This window comes from Electrophorus electricus, unplaced genomic scaffold (genome assembly GCF_041902795.1).
Source record: "Electrophorus electricus isolate QZ-2024a unplaced genomic scaffold, ASM4190279v1 Scaffold70, whole genome shotgun sequence".
Lineage (NCBI taxonomy): Eukaryota > Metazoa > Chordata > Actinopteri > Gymnotiformes > Gymnotidae > Electrophorus > Electrophorus electricus.
In genome coordinates, this window is record NW_027658787.1 from 340558 (window position 1) to 360644 (window position 20087).

At 40.3% G+C, this 20087-nt stretch overlaps 2 protein-coding genes across 6 annotated transcripts; both read right to left on the reverse strand.

Moving 5' to 3' along the window:
• Nucleotides 1–1305: 1305 nt before the first annotated feature.
• LOC113581564 (matrix metallopeptidase-21) lies at nt 1306–8966 on the reverse strand. The gene is made up of 7 exons (XM_027016788.3): nt 8462–8966; nt 7521–8259; nt 6223–6362; nt 5889–6030; nt 3933–4190; nt 3458–3630; nt 1306–3108 (listed from the first exon to the last, which is right to left on the reverse strand). The coding sequence occupies exons 1-7, from the start codon at nt 8663–8665 to the stop codon at nt 2800–2802; spliced, it is 1965 nt and encodes a 654-aa protein (XP_026872589.2). The 5' UTR covers nt 8666–8966; the 3' UTR covers nt 1306–2799.
• A 142-nt stretch (nt 8967–9108) lies between these two features.
• LOC113581563 (uroporphyrinogen-III synthase) lies at nt 9109–19858 on the reverse strand. Of its 5 annotated transcripts, none has more exons than XM_027016786.3 (10): nt 19729–19857; nt 18900–18981; nt 18646–18729; nt 18444–18540; nt 17575–17646; nt 13175–13249; nt 12427–12510; nt 11825–11910; nt 10931–11029; nt 9109–9970 (listed from the first exon to the last, which is right to left on the reverse strand). In XM_027016786.3, the coding sequence occupies exons 2-10, from the start codon at nt 18960–18962 to the stop codon at nt 9830–9832; spliced, it is 801 nt and encodes a 266-aa protein (XP_026872587.2). In that variant the 5' UTR covers nt 18963–18981; nt 19729–19857; the 3' UTR covers nt 9109–9829. The 5 variants fall into 5 exon arrangements, with proteins under 5 accessions (XP_026872587.2, XP_081565810.1, XP_081565811.1 ...); XM_081709684.1 differs by having other exon boundaries at nt 19686–19846; XM_081709687.1 differs by lacking the exon at nt 9109–9970 and adding an exon at nt 9978–10575 and having other exon boundaries at nt 19729–19858.
• Between the last annotated feature and the right edge of the window lie 229 nt (nt 19859–20087).

The following is a 20087-nucleotide window of genomic DNA, read 5'->3' on the forward strand; positions in this document are numbered from 1 at the left end:
TTGAAGCCAAAGTCAAAGACTGTTTCAATATGCACAAATAAAACAGTGTTTCCCTGGGTTACAGTATTACATATGACATGGACCATACACAGGACCAGACAATAACCAACAATACATGAATTTCAAGAATATGTCCAATACAGTGCAAATCTTAGCACATTTAAAGTTAGTCCTTGGAGGCGATATGTCAGTGCAGGTTTATGAAAGAAAACAAAATGGTACTAAGGATTTGTTCAACAGATATCTATTTCTTTAATGACATATTTTGGGGATCAGGGTTGGGGGTTGCTAGAGATAAGTAGAAAATGGTACCATGTTTGTTTATACTATAGATTTTGAGACACTTAGCTTGCTAACTAAACTGCATCACACTTCCTAGTCTTTAAATCAAGAAGCCGACTTATGATTTGAGAAACATCTGTGCTTGATGGTCACCTTTTAACAGTGTTTTTATACAAATAGTAAACTTGGTAACTGCAAAGAGAGGGTGTCTATCATTACAATAAGAAAAATGATCAAATCAAATAGAAAGCGTTATCTGTCCTATAGAAGACTAAAACTGCAGTCCTTAAGCACGGCTTGGAAGGGAGCAGGCCTGTAAAGATGAGTCTGTTATTCTCTGGAACTCTGCTCATTAGTATTCAGTCTTCCAGGAGTGAACTGCACCACTCCACATTCATCTCACCTCACCCTGGAATGAGTTGGACTACAATATGAGTAGTCCATTGCCAGCACTTTCATGCAGATACATAAAGCTGTATACAGACACACTGCTGGGTCTGTGACTTGAGCAATGATGACAAGGGTACAAGAGCATTTTCTAAAGGAAAGAAAAAAAATGTTTCATCTAATTTTATGATAAGAGGAGAGACAGAGAATGCCAGCATCAAAAAATAGGGGTAAAAAAAATTTGAACACGTGAACTTTTTGTAAATTATTGTATCTTTTCTCTGTGTCGCCTCTTACAGGGCCATTTTGTGATTTTGCTTGTCATTGATTTTTTTGCTTCAGTTTATTAATAAAGCCCATGGTATGCCTCAAGCACAGGGGAAGGTTATTTGAAAGAGCGCCAGGAGCTTAATCTGTTCTGATGAAGAGAGTGAATGGAAAGAGGGGCACTCAAATCGCGTATCGACTCCTGGATCGATGTCTGCTCTGGCAGCCTCTGTTCATTTCAAGCAGTTAAATTGGACATCAGAAACCATACTCCAGCCTCCTATTCATTCCTGCTGTATAAATCCATGTGTGCCTCTCTCGGCACGCACGGTGAAAATTAATTCATGATGTCAACAAGACTAAATCCACTTGGCTTACCGCAGGGCTTTATTGACACGCAGAGTCATTTAGAGTATATCATCAAGCACAATCGCAGAACATGTTAGCATGTGGTACCACACACATTATTGTAACACATATGCACAAAACTACAGGTTATAATGAAGCATATTGCCATGCCATAACACACTCTTATCCTGCAACACACACATGCCACTCAGTAACATCATGCAGTTATGCATACTTCTACACATCGCACAATATATACACATCATACCATACAATAAAAAAATCCCAGTATTATGCATGATCACTCTAACAAACAAGCAGTTTAGGTTCACCGCTGCTTCTGGAGATCTACTGCCAGCAAATTCAGTTTAATAATGCAAATCTGGGATTATTGTAATTATCATCAAATAATGTTGCTACAGTTTTAAGGCAATTTTCAACCCAGCCTTGAACACACATACATTTATGCAAATTCTTTAAAAAATCTAAAGTCCTGGGAAATAAAGGATACTCCTTCAGCACTGAATATAATTCAACTCAGTGGGACTTATCCTGGCATGTGCAATTTTATTGTTGAGGCATCCTAATGCAAATCCAACAATATAATCAAAAGATATTCAAACAAACGGTAAACAAATACTGATTTTTTTTTCCCATGTAAAATTAGATACAGTATGTAAATAAATAAAACTATGCATAAAACCAGACTATACATAAATACATCTCTTCAGCATATTAATATTCTAGAAAAACTCAAATAGGTGGGGGAAATGGATTGTTCAAACCCTATTGTGGAACTCTGATTCTAGAATGTTTGAGTTTGTATTGTCATTGTTATAAGACAAGTAGACACATCCCTGAATGCCCACCATTATGTCAGTGTTCTGCAGGGTTTAAACTCACTCACTCACTCACTCAACTGCTAAATGACCTTGCTATGCCTAATGACTGGCTAAAATTGACTTTACAAACTGAACTATATTCAGAGTAAAATCCATTCAGGGCTTTCAGACGGAGGGTTGTTCCTCTGACTGGAATATAATGGCTCAGTAACATGGAGGAAAGACTTTTTAATTTATGTTTGTATGTTTTTTATACATGTCTGTGGTGGAGATTCATGCTTCTGCAAAACTAAATTGCCAGATCAGTATCAAATGTTCTTTCGTTGAAATAAATTTGGTACATGAAATCTCCCCATTACTGTTCATATACTGGTGATAACCAGGGGATAAGACATTTTCGGCATTGTCTCACATAGTTGTTGATGAGATTGTGAGATTTAGCACAGTGTGCCAATTTCAGAATTGAAAAACATTTTTCTACAGGGTCTGAAAAGGACTTCATTGCACTGACCTGTTATCTTTAATACGTTCTACTGTCAGGGCACTGCTACAAAAAAGCCTACACTTGGCCATGGCCACTTTTAAGTGTTGTTCTCTCCTCTTCTTAAGGGGTAGGGTAGCATGGGTGAATAAGGTTCACATTATGACTTGGATGAGGCAACAGCCTCTGCCATCACCTGCGAAAGGTCTTTAGAGTGCTGACGTGAACATCACAAATATCGAACCACTGTTGGTCCACCTCTCTCCTAGGCAACAGGCCATTGTGGGGTAGTGAAGCCTTCAACCTATGATCTCTGTTTCCCACCACTCGCCAGTAGGAGGTGCCCTTGAGCAGAAAGAGTGCATTGTGCGTGTAGGAGAAGTAGGCTGCATCCAGATTGCTGACAGGGTGGTCACCCCTGGCAATGGGGGGAAATAACTCCGTTATCTTCCTGGGTGAACCTGCAGCTAGCTGGTTAGCTCTGACATCAAACCTATAAACCTGTAAGTAAAAAAATAACTAACATTGTTACCAATAACTGTGTTTGTAACCTGGATAAATATAATTCATGATTATACTGTAGTTTTGTAGTCAAAAACTGATTGTTTCAATAATTTTGTATTTACGCCATTTGGCAGATGCTCTTATCCAGAGCGATTTACATAATTGCTCAATTTTGTAAGTGACAATATTTCATGTGTCCACTGCACTTTTTTGTCTTTGGTTACTTCTGACCCATTGCTTCCTAATGCCTTGTCAGTTTCCATGGCTTCCATTCTCATATATATTTGCCTAGAACATGCAGCCAATCAGCTATAACATGCAGCCAAAGCAGCCAATCAGCTCTCACCATCGAGCCTCTGAAAAAATAGATGTGTGCGTCTCTCCTGTCATAGTAGGCTGTGTCGATGGGGGCAGGGACCCCAGGGAAGCCCTCCGAGATGAGACGAGGGTAGTGCTGGCCATCGGGGTCCTCAGAGAAGGCCTGATCATTCTCATTGTCATACCTCCAGTACTTTACACCTGCAACAGGCATGTTCAAGGTGAAATCCACTATCCTCATATGAGCACATAACTTTCTTATAAACTACTTCCTCTTCCAAGACATTACTTAGTTTCCATAGTCATCAGGCGCAACTAGTTACCAGCAGCACTATTTAAAATACACAGAACCACGTAGTTCAAGTCTCAGGAGGGTAATGCGAATTTTTGCAATTATTCAGTGACTCAGATTTAATGTGTGTCTGCCTCCTTGGCAGTATATATTGCACATTATAATACACATCTTAATCCTTGCCACCAGAGTCTTTAATGACAGAGTTTACCTTTAAAGAAGTACGCTGCATCTGTCCTGCGGGTCCACACGTGAACATAGGCATCCACACCAGCAGGTGGGATTCCATGCCACCCAACCCGCACAGAAACTGGATCGCCGTAGCGGGTTCTGTTGTTCCGGTTCTCATACAGCCAGTACCAGTCGTCACGCATAAAGTAGGTGCTGAAACGGACCACCACTTCACCGTATTGGGTCCTCTCTTTTCTTACCCAGTCAAACACAGTGCTGAACCTACCCTTACAACCCCCTGAGAGTGAGAGATGAGGGAACCAATGAGAGAGAGGTGGGGGAGGTTAGTGTTCCTTCATGCGTTATTATTATTTCTAACTTTCTCACTGTGAAAATCAAGGGTTTTTTGGATTTTTATTGTGATCTTCATAACTAATTTGGAGATGATTACAACAGGGCACCGTATTCTTAAAGACACTCAACAGCTTTTTACAGCTCACTTCCAGCGTCAGCATATAAACAGCCATGGACATTAGGCCTAGCTACTGGTAATGAACCTTCCAACCACGTCAAATTAAAAGGCTGATGGATATGATGGCGGGTGCTTTGCTGAGAGATGCTTGCTCTGTAATTGATGTTTTATGATTGCGATTTCACAGAAAAGTGATTATTATCTTTAATGAATTGTCATCTCGACAGATTTCTAATAGCAATCTGGGAGATGACTTTTTTTCCAGGCTTTAAATCTCATTCCATAATAAAACATTAATTACGCTGCCGCTGATGTGAGTGTGCTGATAAAACATTTAAAAAAAAAAAAAACCCCTTTGATAAGAGTTTTATCATCCTCATAATAGAAGTTGTAATTGTTGCTTGTAAGAGACTATTTATTAGTTTAAAGGTGTATTGCTGGTCTTCAGATAAAGGAGAGTTTATAGATTTTCAGATATTTATATTTCACCATCATATACTAAACTATCAAATGGTTTGACATTTAAATACTTTTTAGCACATTATTTCCCTGAGACTTTGATCCTCTGACTGCAAATGTTATGCCAGTCATGATAGAAATATCACACGACATGCACCCAGACTCTGTCACTGCTTTCTATATTCCAGAAACCCTTTAAACAAGACACAAAAAGGACCTTTGAAGACTAGGATCCAGTCAATTACGGTCATGTTCTATATTAGGTTTTCCCAGCGCTGGTGCTGCCAGTTCCCCTGCTCTGCAGTGTTCCTCTCTGCTCCGTCACACCCATTTTAAATCCACATAAGGCTGGTTAACTGCCTGCTGAGCTGAGTCAGGTGTCAGGAGCAGGAAGACACCAACATGTGCTGGGGAGGGAGCATGCTTGTGGGGAGGGAAACACTGCTCTGTGTTTGCCACTGACAAGCCTGAAAGGAGAAACTGGGGAACAGTCACTCGTTTGCCAGATCTGTCTGTTAAACTGACACTGAGTGACAGCAGATGTATGGTGCCATGCAAAAGAGCTATAAATGTCCCCATGTCTGCTGTCTGATGTTCAAAGAATAAACCAAATCCCATAAAACAATGGTATTTCTATAAAATTTCAACAGATGAAAACAATATCTGACATATCATACACTCTTAAATTCTAGACTAATGTTAGTTATTAACATTATGTTAATATTAATGATATTTTGTAATAGTTGTGAACTATTTAATATTTTCATTGGACTTAATATAAACCTGTGTTGTTAGGAGAGTAAATGACTGTCTCCATTCACCCACCCTCCCACCCACCCTGAACAAGGAGGAACAGTTGAAGGGTGTGCACACTTAAACTCCAGCTCTGCAGGACCATAGCACTGCATACAGCAGCAATCTCCCTGCTCCAACATGCCTGATTAGGGACTTTTGAACATGTTTAAACCATCATAGATTGGCAATTAGCTGACAATTTGCATCATATGTGCAACAACAAGATATACACTAAACTTTAAGTCATGTGTTTTAGTTCAGTGCTCCTACCATAGAGGTACTGAACAGCCTTCCTGTCCAGCCAGTCGAGTTCAAAGGTGGAATCCTGGGGTCTGTAGCTTGGTTGCATGATGGACCCTGTGCGGTACACATGAGGCAGTCCCAGCACATGGCCGATCTCATGCACTGCTACCTGAGCAAGAAGCAACACGGGACAATTAGGAGAATCAGTGAGTCAAATTATTATTACAATTCCTCCATGTGTCAAATTAAATATTGCTCTATTGTTTTGTAAAAACAAAATTTATGGAAAAAATGGACATTGCACTGGGTTGGGTTGGTTTGTAATAACTGTTATATAGGTCTGTTGGATTGCCAATCTCACCTTAAGCAGGCTGATCCCATCACCTGTGTTAGGGACCGTGAAATGCTCATCATCGTCGAAATGGATGTCACCCAGAAACCATGCATGAGCAAACTCTCTCCCTGCCCCATCGAACCGCTGCACACAGCCAAGGTGCCGTCCTAGTGAGAGAGCAAGAGAGAATTAGAAAAGGTATTTCTGCATGAGACATGGAAGTGAACCCCCCCAGCACCGCCCTACTGGAGCACCAGTAAGACTTTGTTGGTGGTAATAATTCATGAATTGCCTGGAAGGACGACATGTGCTAACACAAGCAAATACCAACAATGGTTCAAAATAAAAGAAAGGGAAAATAAAATTAAAAAAACAACAACAATAATAAAATCAATAATTGAGTGATGCGACACAAAAACAATTAAAAAGTACATTAGTGTTAGCGAATTAACCTATAGCTATATACCACAGAGAGCATTCTTTAGTGGTTATGGGTGTATGGGGTATTTGAGTGTTGGTTCTTGTGTTTGGTTATTCTTTTGAAATTGGTGTCTTATCTCTACAATCATTACCATCTACAGAAATACAGGTTGCATTCCCCCCCTCTGACTAATCAGTAATATGATTATAATTATATGGAATGATCTATTATTTTACCACAGCACTAGACATCTGCTACAATCAGCAGACTAAAGGCTGTTCTGGGAATCCTGACAATATTCTATAGAAAAGAAAAGAAAAAAGCAGAGTCTACAAGCATTCACTCCAACTCGGCATATCTGATTTCTCTGGTGAACTCTTATTAGTGAAATAAAACCAGGCACCATGTTTTAAGGTTGCATATGAGTATAGAAGGAAATCCCGAACAGACTTAATTAAAGGTCTTCACCAGATGTCTTCATTTCTGGACCTCAAATCCAAATCCCAGTTCTGGATTCTGTAATCCCTTAATTTGTGTCAAACAAAAGTGTTCAAATCCACCCTCCTGTTACCTAGCAGTGAGGTTTGACAAAGTGCCCAATTAGTTAACCGAACAGTTAATGTAACCATCAGTTATTATATCTGAAACAGGATTTAAGGTCTGGAGTAAAATTCACACTGTGAAATCTCACTCTGATTCACACTTCTATGATCTTATGACAAATTGCTCTGCAGAGGCACTAAACAATACATCAATCGTAGATTTAAAAAAAGGCAAAAGAAAAAAAATCTTAGCATTATGTAACTGAAGTTAATTTAATAATCCCCACTGGGTTCATTTCGACGCCTTGTTAGAATTCCTCAAACGTTAGTGTCATGTAGGCTGTTGCTTTAATGAGTCGCACCTGTGCCGAAGCCGAGTCTGATGTCGATCTCCTCCAGGGGTGAGTATAAGTTCTCCTCAAACTCCAAAGGTGACACTTCACTCCACATCCTGAAGGCCAACCTGAAGACGTAGCGCTGCTCGTCGACGGAGAGCTGGGTGCTGTATCCCTCTCCGATGAGCCGCCATGTGAGAACGCTCTTGGAGAAAGCCATATGGCCCCACTTGCCGGCAGCTCTTTTCCGCCTAATCTTACGTACCGGCGCAGCTAGGTGGCGCTTTTCCTGCGTGGATGGTCTGGGCTGAGCCGTGGCGTTGTCGTTGGTGCCGTTTGTTACATCTGCATTGTGCGTGCTGTAGTTGGTCAGTGTATGGTTGAAATGTTTGAGGGTGGTAGCATTGTGCAAAGAAGTGTCATTCAGTTGCTGTGCAATCAAGCTGGATTCCAGGGTCTCAATCAGTTTCTCTTCCTTGTCTGGGACGCCGCATCTTGGCTTGTTCATAGATGTTCTGGTGGCGTCGTCCAGGAGACCTGTAACAGGTAAACCGGACAATCGCTGGAACTCTCGTAGAGCTTCAGAAAAATCTGATATCTCTGAACTGTTTTCTGGAGTTCCAGAGCGAGATGACGATGGTCCCTCCTGGACGAAAGCCACAGTGTCCTCCAAGGAGATAGCAGCATCAGTGGGCATGTCGGTGCTGGAGCTTTGAGCCTTCTCCGAGTTCACTGGCTTAAGGAATCCATACTTAAGGAGAAATTGCTAACATGGAGCAAGGCAATTTATTGTCTTGGTCAGTAACAAAACAAAATTAAGCGTTATTCAAACAAGCAAGCGGTATGTACTATGCTTTAAATACTATGCGAGTGTCAGTTTAACAACTAAGACACAAAACGCTGAAACAAAACTTTTGGGTAACGTTATTTTACGTGTTAAGTCGTGAAACGGAAGTATAAACTCTTACTTCTGCTGTGTCTCTGTCCGTTATGAGCTCCGCTTGATGGGACGGGGCAATCTCTACGTCGGAATGGTCCCGACTGTGGAATATTTTCTCCGTTACAGTCAAGCCGATGATCGTTAAGAGAAGGACGGTCAGCTGTGTGGTTACCAGCATCGTTAACGCGCATCTGCCTTCCAGCACACCAGTGGCTAAGTATGGCGAGTTCATGGGCCACACTTCGCCAAGTCTTTATAAAGGGACCATGTCACGTGCATAGTCTTTCAAGTTTACTCCAAAGACAACAATTCAAACACCGCGTCAATAATCTCCCTCTCGTCACCCTTGCAATTTGGTGTGAAGTGTACACACGCATATACTTTTACTCCATTCTAAATAATTCGACATTATAGTACACATTAAGATAAAATGTACTGCAGTCATTATGCGACGCGATAATACCAAACCCACATGATTATATTTGTATATCAAGTAAACAAACCCACAATTTGCGCACATAGCACCTGCGTGTAAGGCCACGCGACTCGCACCTGGCTGCGAGCACACCTGCGCCTATAAGCGACGGTCTATCTCCTTACAACCCCTTACTCAAAGCAAACCCAGCTGCTTTGACAAATCTAATAGCCCATAAAGAACAACTCTTTAGACGCTGCTTTCGCACTGAATTTTATTCAAATTCAATATCCAAACGTACAAAAAGTCACACAGGATGCTAAATCTCCGGTCATTCCCTCTTAAAGCCATACACATGACGCAGGAGAAGTGGGAGGGGCATGTGTGTGCACATTACTCCTTTTAATTGGAAAAAAAGGATAAAAACCAGCAAATGTCAGTAGTTACTTTAACAACTTGACAGAACTTACATGCATATTACTGCACCGTATTCAGTAGATTTTCATATCTGGTTTCATTTTAACCAGGTTTGAACTGCAAACTGCTCTCTAGTCAACAATTAAATTACTCTATAGGTCTGTGTACAGGAGGCTAAAACCACTTTTGTTTTGAAGCCAGGGGGTGGGGGAGAAATCAAAGGAAACATACAGACAAACAGAACTTATCATGGAGGACAATTTCTCTCTGTAATAAGAGTATTAAAATTAGAAACACATCAATTTATTTCAAAGGCAGTCCAGGTTCTTTCCTAGCTCCCAAGTACACCTGAACCAAGGAATCAAGAGCACTGAATGTGTTGGGAATGGGGATTGAGCAGAAACGTGGACTGGGTTAGGAAATATTAGTCTAAGTGATTGCCTTCTCATGCATACTTTAACTAATGATTGCCTAAATATCAAAATAGCTGAAAGCTAAATCAAAACTTATCAATTTCTATGTTGATCTGGACAGACTCCGCTGATTCAGGGGCAGGTCAAAAGGTCACCAGTCTGAGGGGCCTGTGTTTAGGGCCTGTACGACACTCTTGGCGAGGTGCTGTGAGGTGGGTTTCTCAGCCAAGCAGCTGACCCTCAGCCCCTCAGCCTCCAGAGCATCTGCAGTGGTGGGGCCTATAGCGGCAAACTGAAGGACAGCACACAAACAGCCTGGCTCAGGATTTTCAACCATTCGTTTAGCCTTTGTTTTACAGACTGACTGACTGACTTAGTTGGCTCACTCACATTTAGCAGGTTGAAAATTATCCATAAGGGGAGCTATTACCACCCAAGTACAGGTGCCATGTAAGAGTAATGAATCACAATGACATTGTTCTTATTTATTCAAGTGTAGCTCCTCAAGTTTAGAATTAAGACATGACAAATTTAAAACTATGACTGGTTGCAGCCTCATCATTCTATTCAAAAGATGTTTTTTCTTCAGATTTATGGCATCAAGACTTGATATTACATAATTTCAGCAATTATCATATAATTGTTTGTATCTACAAACACAGTGGCGAGTTCCCTCAAAAGTGCTGAAGCACAAAGCTCATGTGCAGTATGGTACAATGAGCATGCCTTTGAACATTAACACAGGTGTCAAACTCAGTCCCTGGAGAATGTGGCTTTCCTGTTTCAACCTGCCAGACTGAACTCATGCAGGGACTGAATTAGCAAGTGTGTCAAATCAGGTGTTAGAGCAGGAAAAAGAACTCTGCAGAAGTGTTACCTACCAGGACTGGAGTCTAACTGCAATGTCACCAACACACAATATATGAAAACAACTACCACAACTACAACAATTACTACTACTACTACTATTACTACTACGATTACTATTACTACTCTTACTACTACTACTACTACTATTATTACTAATACTACTATTACTACTACTACTACTACTATTATTACCACTACTATTACTATTATTACTATTACTACTACTACTATTACTACTATTACTACTACTACTATTACTACTATTACTATTATTATTATTACTACTACTACTACTACTACTACCACCACCATTACTACTACTACTACTACTACTACTACTACTACTACTACAACATCCCTTTAAGAAAATAACCTTTATTACCTTTATTTGGTCCAGCTGTGGTCCGACCAGTCTCTTCAGCAGCTCCAAACAGAACTTTACCCCGGAAGGACTAAAGAAAGCAATGCTGGCAGGTATTCCCTGACAAGCATGAGCATGGACATGGAGACACACACACACACACACACACACACACACACACACACACACACACACACACACACACGTTAATACCAGCAGATGTGTCACATGTATTATGTCGTTGTAACTTAGAATTTCAGGGCTAACCTTAAATGGACCTTAACCTCTCAAACAAAAAGGAATGGTTTTTGCTTTTTCAGATTTAAAAATGTAATATAGCTTTTAGGTCACTTTGCTTTGTCAAGACCATTTTGTTAGTCCTAACTAGATAGGTTGTTTTCTGTCCTGGGAATGTATGAAAAACACAAACTGTGTTAAACTGTGAAACACCAGTATATCAGGAGCTAAAAGCCAGTTTAACCATACGTAAGATTAAAGAGAGAATATTGCTTCTGCTTCTAGACTCAGATGCAGTTTCCAGCACAAGCTGAATTTCTTCCAAGCTTTGATCTCGCATGGCCGCGCTCTCAGTTGATCAAAGCAATCGTCACTTTTGTAAAAGCAAACCCTGCCAGCTTGGGTGAATTGTGAGGAACTGAGTTTGCATTGCAAGGTATTCAAACAGAAGGTCACCTAGATTCACAAGCTGGGTGATCACTCGCTGTTTGAAACCGATTTATGAAACACTCCAAGATCATTAAAATGGATTTCCATGAACAAACCCCTATTGACCACTTTATTAGAAATGGCTACAATGGTTTGTACTGTATAGCACTTAATGAAGTAACCAGTGAGCATGGCAGGTGTTTCTAATAAATCTACAAGTCATTATCTGACTCAGCTAGGAAGACTCACCTGTTTAGAAAAATAGTGAGTGATGTTTATCTCCAGATCAGGATGATCCACTGTCTGATAGACTGTGACAGCCTCCAGAGGAAGGCCTGAGAGGGGGAAAGAGAAGGAACCCATGCTCTTTGTCACAGTAAAATTAGACACAGGGCTGTAATTAGTACTGGACCCAGGAGACTGTGACACCAGCAGCCTCAACACACAACAGTACAGGGAGAACAGACGCTATTCAATTACACTCTCGCTCGCTCCTTCTCCCTCCCTCTGATTCTCTCTCTCTCTCTCTCTCTCTCTCTCACACACACACACACACACACACACACACACACACACACACAGTTGTCCCAGATAGAAATACATTCCAACATATATTAGAACAAATAGAAATGCGTTCAACATGTTTCTTGATGTCTGTAATTAACAAAAGCAGGTGTGTGAAGGAAAATACCTGGCATAAAAAGCACTTTTGAATATGATGTACATTTTTACCACACATTTAGTACAAACAAATGTGAAAACTGAAATGAAAACTTCAGCATCCCACACTGACTGAGGTTAGTAAAACTGTCTCAGATATAACAATCGGTTTTCTGCTTTCTGTGTCTAACCATTTTCCCTCAGTGTGGTGGGAAGCACTTCTCTCTTCAAAGTACCACAAGGAAACAGCAGAGGCAAAATCTTCGGATCTTCTCCTACAAAACCAGTACAGGACAAGAATGACAAACAGCTTTTGGTTTGGTTCAGAGAACATGGGAAATTATTCTTTGGTGAAGTTTTGTTAACTGCTGACACAGGCTTCTTTATGATAGCATTTATCCTTTTGGTCATGTCTGCGTTTTTTAAATTCTTACTATTTGTACTATTTAGTTTCAGCTTATAACTATTGCATTACCAATTAATGCATTAAAATGTGTAGTGGTTTGTGAAAGTGATGTCCTTGTATGAGAACAGAAGGTTTTTTTTTCCCACCTTTTAAAATATTGTGAGGACAGGGTGACTCATAGAAATTACACTAACAAACATCACAATAATGAGTACAAGATGTACTAGCCTAATTTAAAAGTAAATTTATTAAGAGGGCTTTCATGAACAAAGCATTACAGACCTGTGTAATTTTGAACAAAGGCACTTATGCTTGGATGCTGTTAATGTGCTAAGCAAAATGTGTTAAATTGTGAGGACTCTGATTGATAGGTCATGACATTCCTCACTCAACAGTGGGTAACAGCGTTACCCATCACCCATCAGTCCGCTGCAGCCCGGGTCTGTGGGTGTCAGTACCGATCTATAGCAGGTCTAGAAACCCAAGGAGAACAGCTGCAAGTTAAGCGTGAGTAGAGTGGAGGGCATTCTCACTTTCCACAATGAGCCGGGACAGAACGTCAGCCGTGCCGGTGTGCTCTCCCTGGGGGTTAAGCCCCAGACTCTCAACTATACAGGAAAGGAGACATACACAATTAACCTACAGACACACAAATGCCAGTAATCAAAGACAGATTTTTGGTTTTAAATTAAAATAAGTGGTATTGAGCTGATAAAAGTAAAAAAATTTAAATGTTTGACGTAAGCAAACACATTTCACTTAATAAGCAAACAATAATTCAATTCAAAGCAATATGCAAGAAGTAGAACTTTATCCTATACAAATGGAGATTTTACATTAGCAGTTTATATATGTTATTGAATTCTGCAGTGCCTCAATTAGCTATTTTCAAGAACATGAACCAACCATCCTAAGACAGGTGATGGGGAGTTTCCTGAGCCCAGAAGACACTTCTGTTAACCCAGCCCCACACTGGTCCCTACAGGTGCAGGAGGAAGGGCCTGGGCCTAATTATTGTCAAACTGTCAGCAGTAGGTATGTGTGTAAACCACACTAGTAAACCACAGCTTGTGGAAAAGCCCCCCACCCCACCCCACCCTTCAGCTGTAGCCAAAGAGAGTTAACGCTACCACAGGTGTGTGTGTCTGTCTGTCTCTGTCTCTCTCTCGCTCTCTCTCTCTCACACACACACACACACTAATGAGCAACTCATTAGCTAATGAGCTAAAGAGGAAAGCAGCAGGGTCATGCGACTCACACCTGGGTGCAAGTCGGCCACCATGCTTTTGAAGATCTGGAACGATACAACTAATTTACAGCCATTTGACGAAATGTTTACTACAGATTGATAAACACATATATTGGATGCATGATATGGACAAAAATGCTATATTAATATGTAGTTCTAATATGCAACAAAGCAAAATATGGTCAAAACATTCACATCTGTTTTATAACGTGAACACAGTCATTTATCGCAATAGCCACAGGACACTCATCTGGAACATCTGAGATGGGGAAGGATGTTTATGGCAATTAAAAAAAAAAAGCTATTGGTTAGAAGGTTCATTTGCATAGAGCAGTCGTTTGTGCATCAATGTGATAAAGAAATAAAAATGGCAATATATTGCATAGTCTTAACTGACATTGTATGCATGCATTCGTTCATCTGACATCACCAGGTCAGTGAACTGAGAACATAATCCCTTTTACAATAATGGAATCCCAGGTCCAGGGAGCCCATGCACTGTGCATTTTAGAGCTCCTCCTGTTCCAGCAGCCCTGAATCAGCTCATTCTGTAGAGCAGAGTTGAATGGCTTCATAATTAGCAAGGGTGTGTCAGACGATGAAAGACGCAATTGTGCAGAGCTTAGAGAATAGAAACAATACTATTTATATCCATTTTACATGTCTTTGTCTCTGCTGAATAATTCACATTGTCATGTAATTGTGATGTCTAGAATGGTACATCCATATGAAACTGGTGGCACTGAGCATGCATTAACGGTGCCAGTGAGGCTGGGTATGGCCTTAGTCCCCGGGGAGGCCAGTATGGATCTACTGTGCTGTAGAATGCTTGGTGGGGTAGTAGGTAAAATCCATATGAAACTGGTGGCACTGAGCATGCATTAATGGTGTCAGTGGGGCTGGGTACTGCCTAGTTACTGGGGAGGCCAATTTCAATTTTATGGTTTAGGAAGATGTGCTGTTTGCCCTGTTTTAGCCCCGTTGATATGCACATCAAGGTTGGGGTGGTGAGACCAACATCCTCACATATTGGCCTTAAAACAACCACACATGTACCCAATTCAATCTTGCCAACCGTTGTGTTAACTGTGTGTTAACAATGCTCACTACATACATACATACATACTCACACACACACACACACACACACTACTAGTTATTCAATGGAGTTGCAAACCCAGACACAGCTCAGAAAAAAACGACACTCGACTATAGCGAAAGGTGACCACGTAAAAAAAAGGGAAACATTGAGCGTATAAAACAAAGTAGCGGTTAGAGATTTGGCAAATTTTTCTCCCCAACCCTCTTAGATCACTCAAACGTACTCCTTGCAATCGGTGTCTATTGGTCAACATGATCCAAAATACAATCCAATACAGTTGGCACGCATCCAAAGAGTAAATAATAATCCCCGGTGAGAGAAATTGGAAACGGTAAGTTCCCAAAACCTAGCATGTGTCAGCCAGGTGTCCGGACAGGTGTTTCCTCCGAACAGGTATACGCTACCCTATTCCTGTTTCCTTCTTTTCCATTTAACAAAGTCTCAGTGTCCAGGTCTACGTTTCTGGTTGGCTGATCGGTCCCAGTTAACGTCTCATACTACTTATGGCCAATAAACACCCCACTCGCGTGACACACCCCCTCCCCCAAAGGTTTGGTATTATGCAATACAAAACCATAACCAACGATAGAACATCACATACGGGAGTAGCACCAACACACAGCTTGTGCTTGTGCGATCGTCAAAGTGGCTGTGCGGGTGCAACGCGGTGGATACATTTAGGGAGGTTCATTCAGTGTGTGCTGTTTATGTAGTACATCCAGGCGAGACACGGCAGGCAAAAACAAAGTCTTATCATGCACTAGTCGATTTTGGGCCATTTTTCTTCCATACCACGTCTTCTTTCAGACCACTAGGAAGAAGTCGACCAAAATACACATTTAGGTGTTTATTCTTCTACACTTTGTGTCTGTAGATTTCTCAAATACACGAAAAGTGAACATGCTAACGCAACATGCACTGCAGTGACCGCTGACTGCACCACGCCATCACAGGTGCCATGAAACTCTTTCAATGCACAATGCTGTCCGATGCAAATATGGTCATGGTCAAGCGTGAAATCTCATTGGTTGCAGTAGATTTCTGACAACGTGATTTGTTCAGATGCGTCACGTGACATGCTGTGACATTTTTTAGTTTAGCTTCGTCGGGAACTTTGGAGCACACAGCAGTGGCTGATATTATTATACATGTACTAACAGCGTAATTCCAAAGCGCCATTTCATTCAGTATTTTGTGATTTGTCGTCACTTGTACTTTTTTACCATACACTTTTCCTTTAGTCGCAGAGTGGACAATATTAAAATAATATAACAAAACAAATGCGTGACTAATGAGTGTAGCCTAATTTTTCAGGACATTCAAGTTGAAATTTTTTTTTCTGTAATGGGATTGCTCCTGGACAAAACATAAAATAGTTTCACACACCCACATCAGAGCAACAAGGACAATTATGTGCATGTGTGTGTACACATTTGAAGGTCATGCTGTTAATTTAGTTATTACATGTTATTACATTGTTCTATATTACTGGTCTATTTTTCTATTATTAGAGATGTTCTATATCATTTCTACTGATATTAGATATTGTGTCGGTAAACAGTGGCTTCCAATAAAAATGTATGAAATTTTATAATATATCTGTTTAAAGCCCTTTTTCTCAAAGTGAGTTTCTCACACTCTGAGCCAGAACTCTCCACTTCAGTAGCACTTACATATACCAAATATTTCAGTTATATCCATATTTATTTTCAGAAGGTTTTTACAGAGGGGATTGTTCATATATCATTCATAACCTGAATTAACCATTTTATGCTTAACATGATGAAAAACATGATGAAAATGTTTTTCCTCCCTCTGTAAAAACCTTTGAGTCTAATATGTCAATAAAATGAAACAAAAAAAATTGAATCTCACATTATCCACTGTTCAGATTTCTGATCTTGAAATGTATGCAAATTAGCACATATTTAATTAAATAATGCATCATTTGCATTTTTAAACATCAAATTTCAGAAATATAGTAATACAAAAAGTAATTGCCTTAATGTAAGTAATCGAGTGGGGAAGTTTCATGGTGATATCTATTAGTTCGAATTTCTCCTCTATTCACCTGTAGTGTCTTGCCTTAAGCCCATGTGGAACTGGTGGCACTGAGAACGCATTAACAGTGCCAGTGGAGATAGGTACAGCCTTAGCCATTAGGGAGGCCAATGTGGGTTTATGTTTAAAGAGTTCTGTAGCTGTTTAGCTGGTTTAGTGAGTTTGAAGGTGGGTGGGTCTGGGACCTTACTGCTGAGCCTTCTGAAGGTGTTGTCACGCTTAATTCAGCCAACCGCAGACATAGGTGCTGACCTGTTGACCTCCGTGAAGAGCTTGTGTGGTAGTGGTGTGTTAGAAGCTTATTATGAATAAAGTGAGAAGGCTGAATCCTATGTAAAACTCTAGAAATGGTATGGCACAGGATTTGACATCTTATCCTGTATATAATTACATTTACATATATTATACTCAATATTCTGCTAACAAAATTGAAGCTTGGCATGGCTATGCAGTATCTACCTTGATTAAAAGACTGGGTTTTGTAGCAGATTTAACATATAATAGCAAAGTGGCTAACCTACCTAATGATGCAGTAGCTTTCCCAACCACATACACTGATTTTGCATTCCACTTCTCTTTTACCATGTTCCATTCTGAAAACAGAAATAAGCAAACAATTGAATAATTCATTTTAAGAACTTTCAAAATGTCATTTTCAGTCTATACAATATCAAAATCTGGATCTGTTTAATATTACTTACAGCTACACTAAAATACATATTTCTGTGACATTCAGGCAACTTGATATAATTAGGCTTTTCTATGTTCGAACGGATCCCCACCAACGTTCCAGTATTATCGGATGGTGAAGTGACACCTAGTGGTCAGTCTGTATTAATGCAACAGATATCCAGTATCAGTTCCACGGTTGTAGAACACATTCTGTGATTTATGAAGCCATGCACACATGATCTCCAAAACAGTATTATTTAGCTCACTCTGTAAAGGGCTTCTTTCCTAACTGTATTCCACCATTCACCAGACCCCATCCAACTAATAAATAACTTCAGAAGAAAAGCATTGATCACATGTGGTAAACTGCATTAGACAGAAGTAAAAACTACATTTCTCTAGGAGGAAAACTCTAGGACCAGTGACCATCACTCTAACAGTAATAAATGATGGTCTGCAGAGCTCTATCTGTTAGAAAGCTCAGGTAGATGTGTACAGCGCTCTAAAAAATTTTTCACAGTATGCAGACCAGCTGAATGATATGCAAACCTTCTATGCCTTAGTCAGATTCTGCAGAAAAACATTTACCCTAAGACTCAAAGGGCAGGGTAAACATGGCGTTTACTCTCTTATGTTGGCTGTGGTGGTATTTAAATGCCTTTGCTGTTTCAATATCTAACATGAATTTGTGAACTCTGCAGAGGTTCCTATCACTGACCTTCTCTCAGGGCGCTGTTTTCAATACACATTTTCACAGCCTCGACTGCTCTCGGGCTTGTAAAGATGAGTCCTCCATGCTTTTCTGGCTGAAAAACCTGCAGGTAAACAGTTACAAAAGAGCTCTTATTAATCACCTGCAGTATTCGTCTGTTGATCCTCAGGGTAATACATTTAACGTGAGTGAGTGAGTTTATACTAACCCTATCAGACAAGGCAGTCAGGGACACAAACTTAAAAGACAGAACAGGAATCAGTGTTGCTGAGAGTCCATGTCTAGCCAGCTCCTGCAATGTACAGGTCAAATGCCCCTTTTAGAAGACATGCTTAACTGTGAAACCACCCCATTTACGTTGCTCATCACACACATCTGGTAATACTGTCGACGCTCCCATCCTATACGTATTTTATAATGCTGACATGCATTAGAATTTAACGTTGTAGAATTTGCCATTACCTTGATATATGGATCTGGTCCGCTGTCGCTCTCTCGGGGCTCTTTTAAAAGCAGTACATTCATATTTGCCTTCTCCTACAAACTAAAAGTGCGGCAAGTTTGCGATAGCCAGATACTGTCGTCAACTGAATCCAATGAATTGTTAATTCAACCATACAAAGTGTCAGATGCAACTAAATGAACATTGATGCGCGCCTACAAACGGTCTCAAACAATGAATAAGCATAATTTAACAACGCCTCCAAAATGAACACATGTACGCCTCTGATAACTAGAGGCTAATGATAATGGACTGCCTGTCCAAAATATACCCATCTAAACAAATGCGTTAACTAGAGTTAGCAAACAAGGTTTACACGGCCAGTGCAGCAGACAGCAGGAAAAAAATCGTCTAAACACTAGCACCGCACTATTACAACCCTTGACTGAATAACGTTACTAATAAAAAATGTTGGCTGGCTAGACACAGTCCTATATACAACAACGCCCTGTAACAGTCGGGAGACTTGCTAAACCAGAGCTGCTCAAATCCAGTCCTGGTGATTTACCGCCCTGCAGTTTGGCTCCAACCCTAATCTAACGCACAAGATCGAATTAATCAAGTCCCTCATTACCGCCTTGATATTATATTCAAACGTGCTAAATTAGGGTTGAAAACAAACTCTACAGTGGAGTAGATCTCCAGGTTCGCCATAGTCGCTCCAATTGGCCATACCAGCCAGCAAGCTAGCGAGCCAGCTAACGAGGCAACTTCATTATGATCATTATCCCGTTTCGTTTTCTTACAGTGTTTAAAGTGGAAAATATGATCTTGAATATAATCGCGTACTTATATGTAGAAAAGATGTGCACTTTTATTCCGCCGTGCGCATACTTGAGACGATATATCCTAACATTTTTTCGTTTGTGTATCCCGTGAAGTCGCAGAGGACCGTTTTACGATGTTTCAAAATTAAAGCTCCAATTTTATTGTAATAGGTACTCTTTCGATTTTCTTCTGATATGACACAAATAGCTATTATGATTAAATTTGAACAAATATTACATAGCTTATATGTAAACACTACTCAGAAACTCATATATTATGTTAGGAAATTCAATTTCTTTCGAATGAGAGCTCTTATTTTGAAACTATTCAAAGGGATTACGTCATTTGATGGACGTGTCGCCGTTCTCTCGCCCATCCTA

Coding starts and splice junctions, on each gene's coding strand:
- LOC113581563 (XM_027016786.3), bottom strand. CDS start 18,962: ATGAATGTACTGCTTTTAAAAGAGCCCCGAGAGAGCGACAGCGGACCA. Junction 18,541..18,645: donor TGACTGCCTTGTCTGATAGG/GTTAGTATAAAC, acceptor GTTTACCTGCAG/GTTTTTCAGCCAGAAAAGCA. Junction 9,971..10,930: donor CACAGCTGGACCAAATAAAG/GTAATAAAGGTT, acceptor GCTGTCCTTCAG/TTTGCCGCTATAGGCCCCAC.
- LOC113581564 (XM_027016788.3), bottom strand. CDS start 8,665: ATGAACTCGCCATACTTAGCCACTGGTGTGCTGGAAGGCAGATGCGCG. Junction 6,363..7,520: donor CAGACTCGGCTTCGGCACAG/GTGCGACTCATT, acceptor CTCTCTCACTAG/GACGGCACCTTGGCTGTGTG. Junction 6,031..6,222: donor ATGGGATCAGCCTGCTTAAG/GTGAGATTGGCA, acceptor CTTCTTGCTCAG/GTAGCAGTGCATGAGATCGG.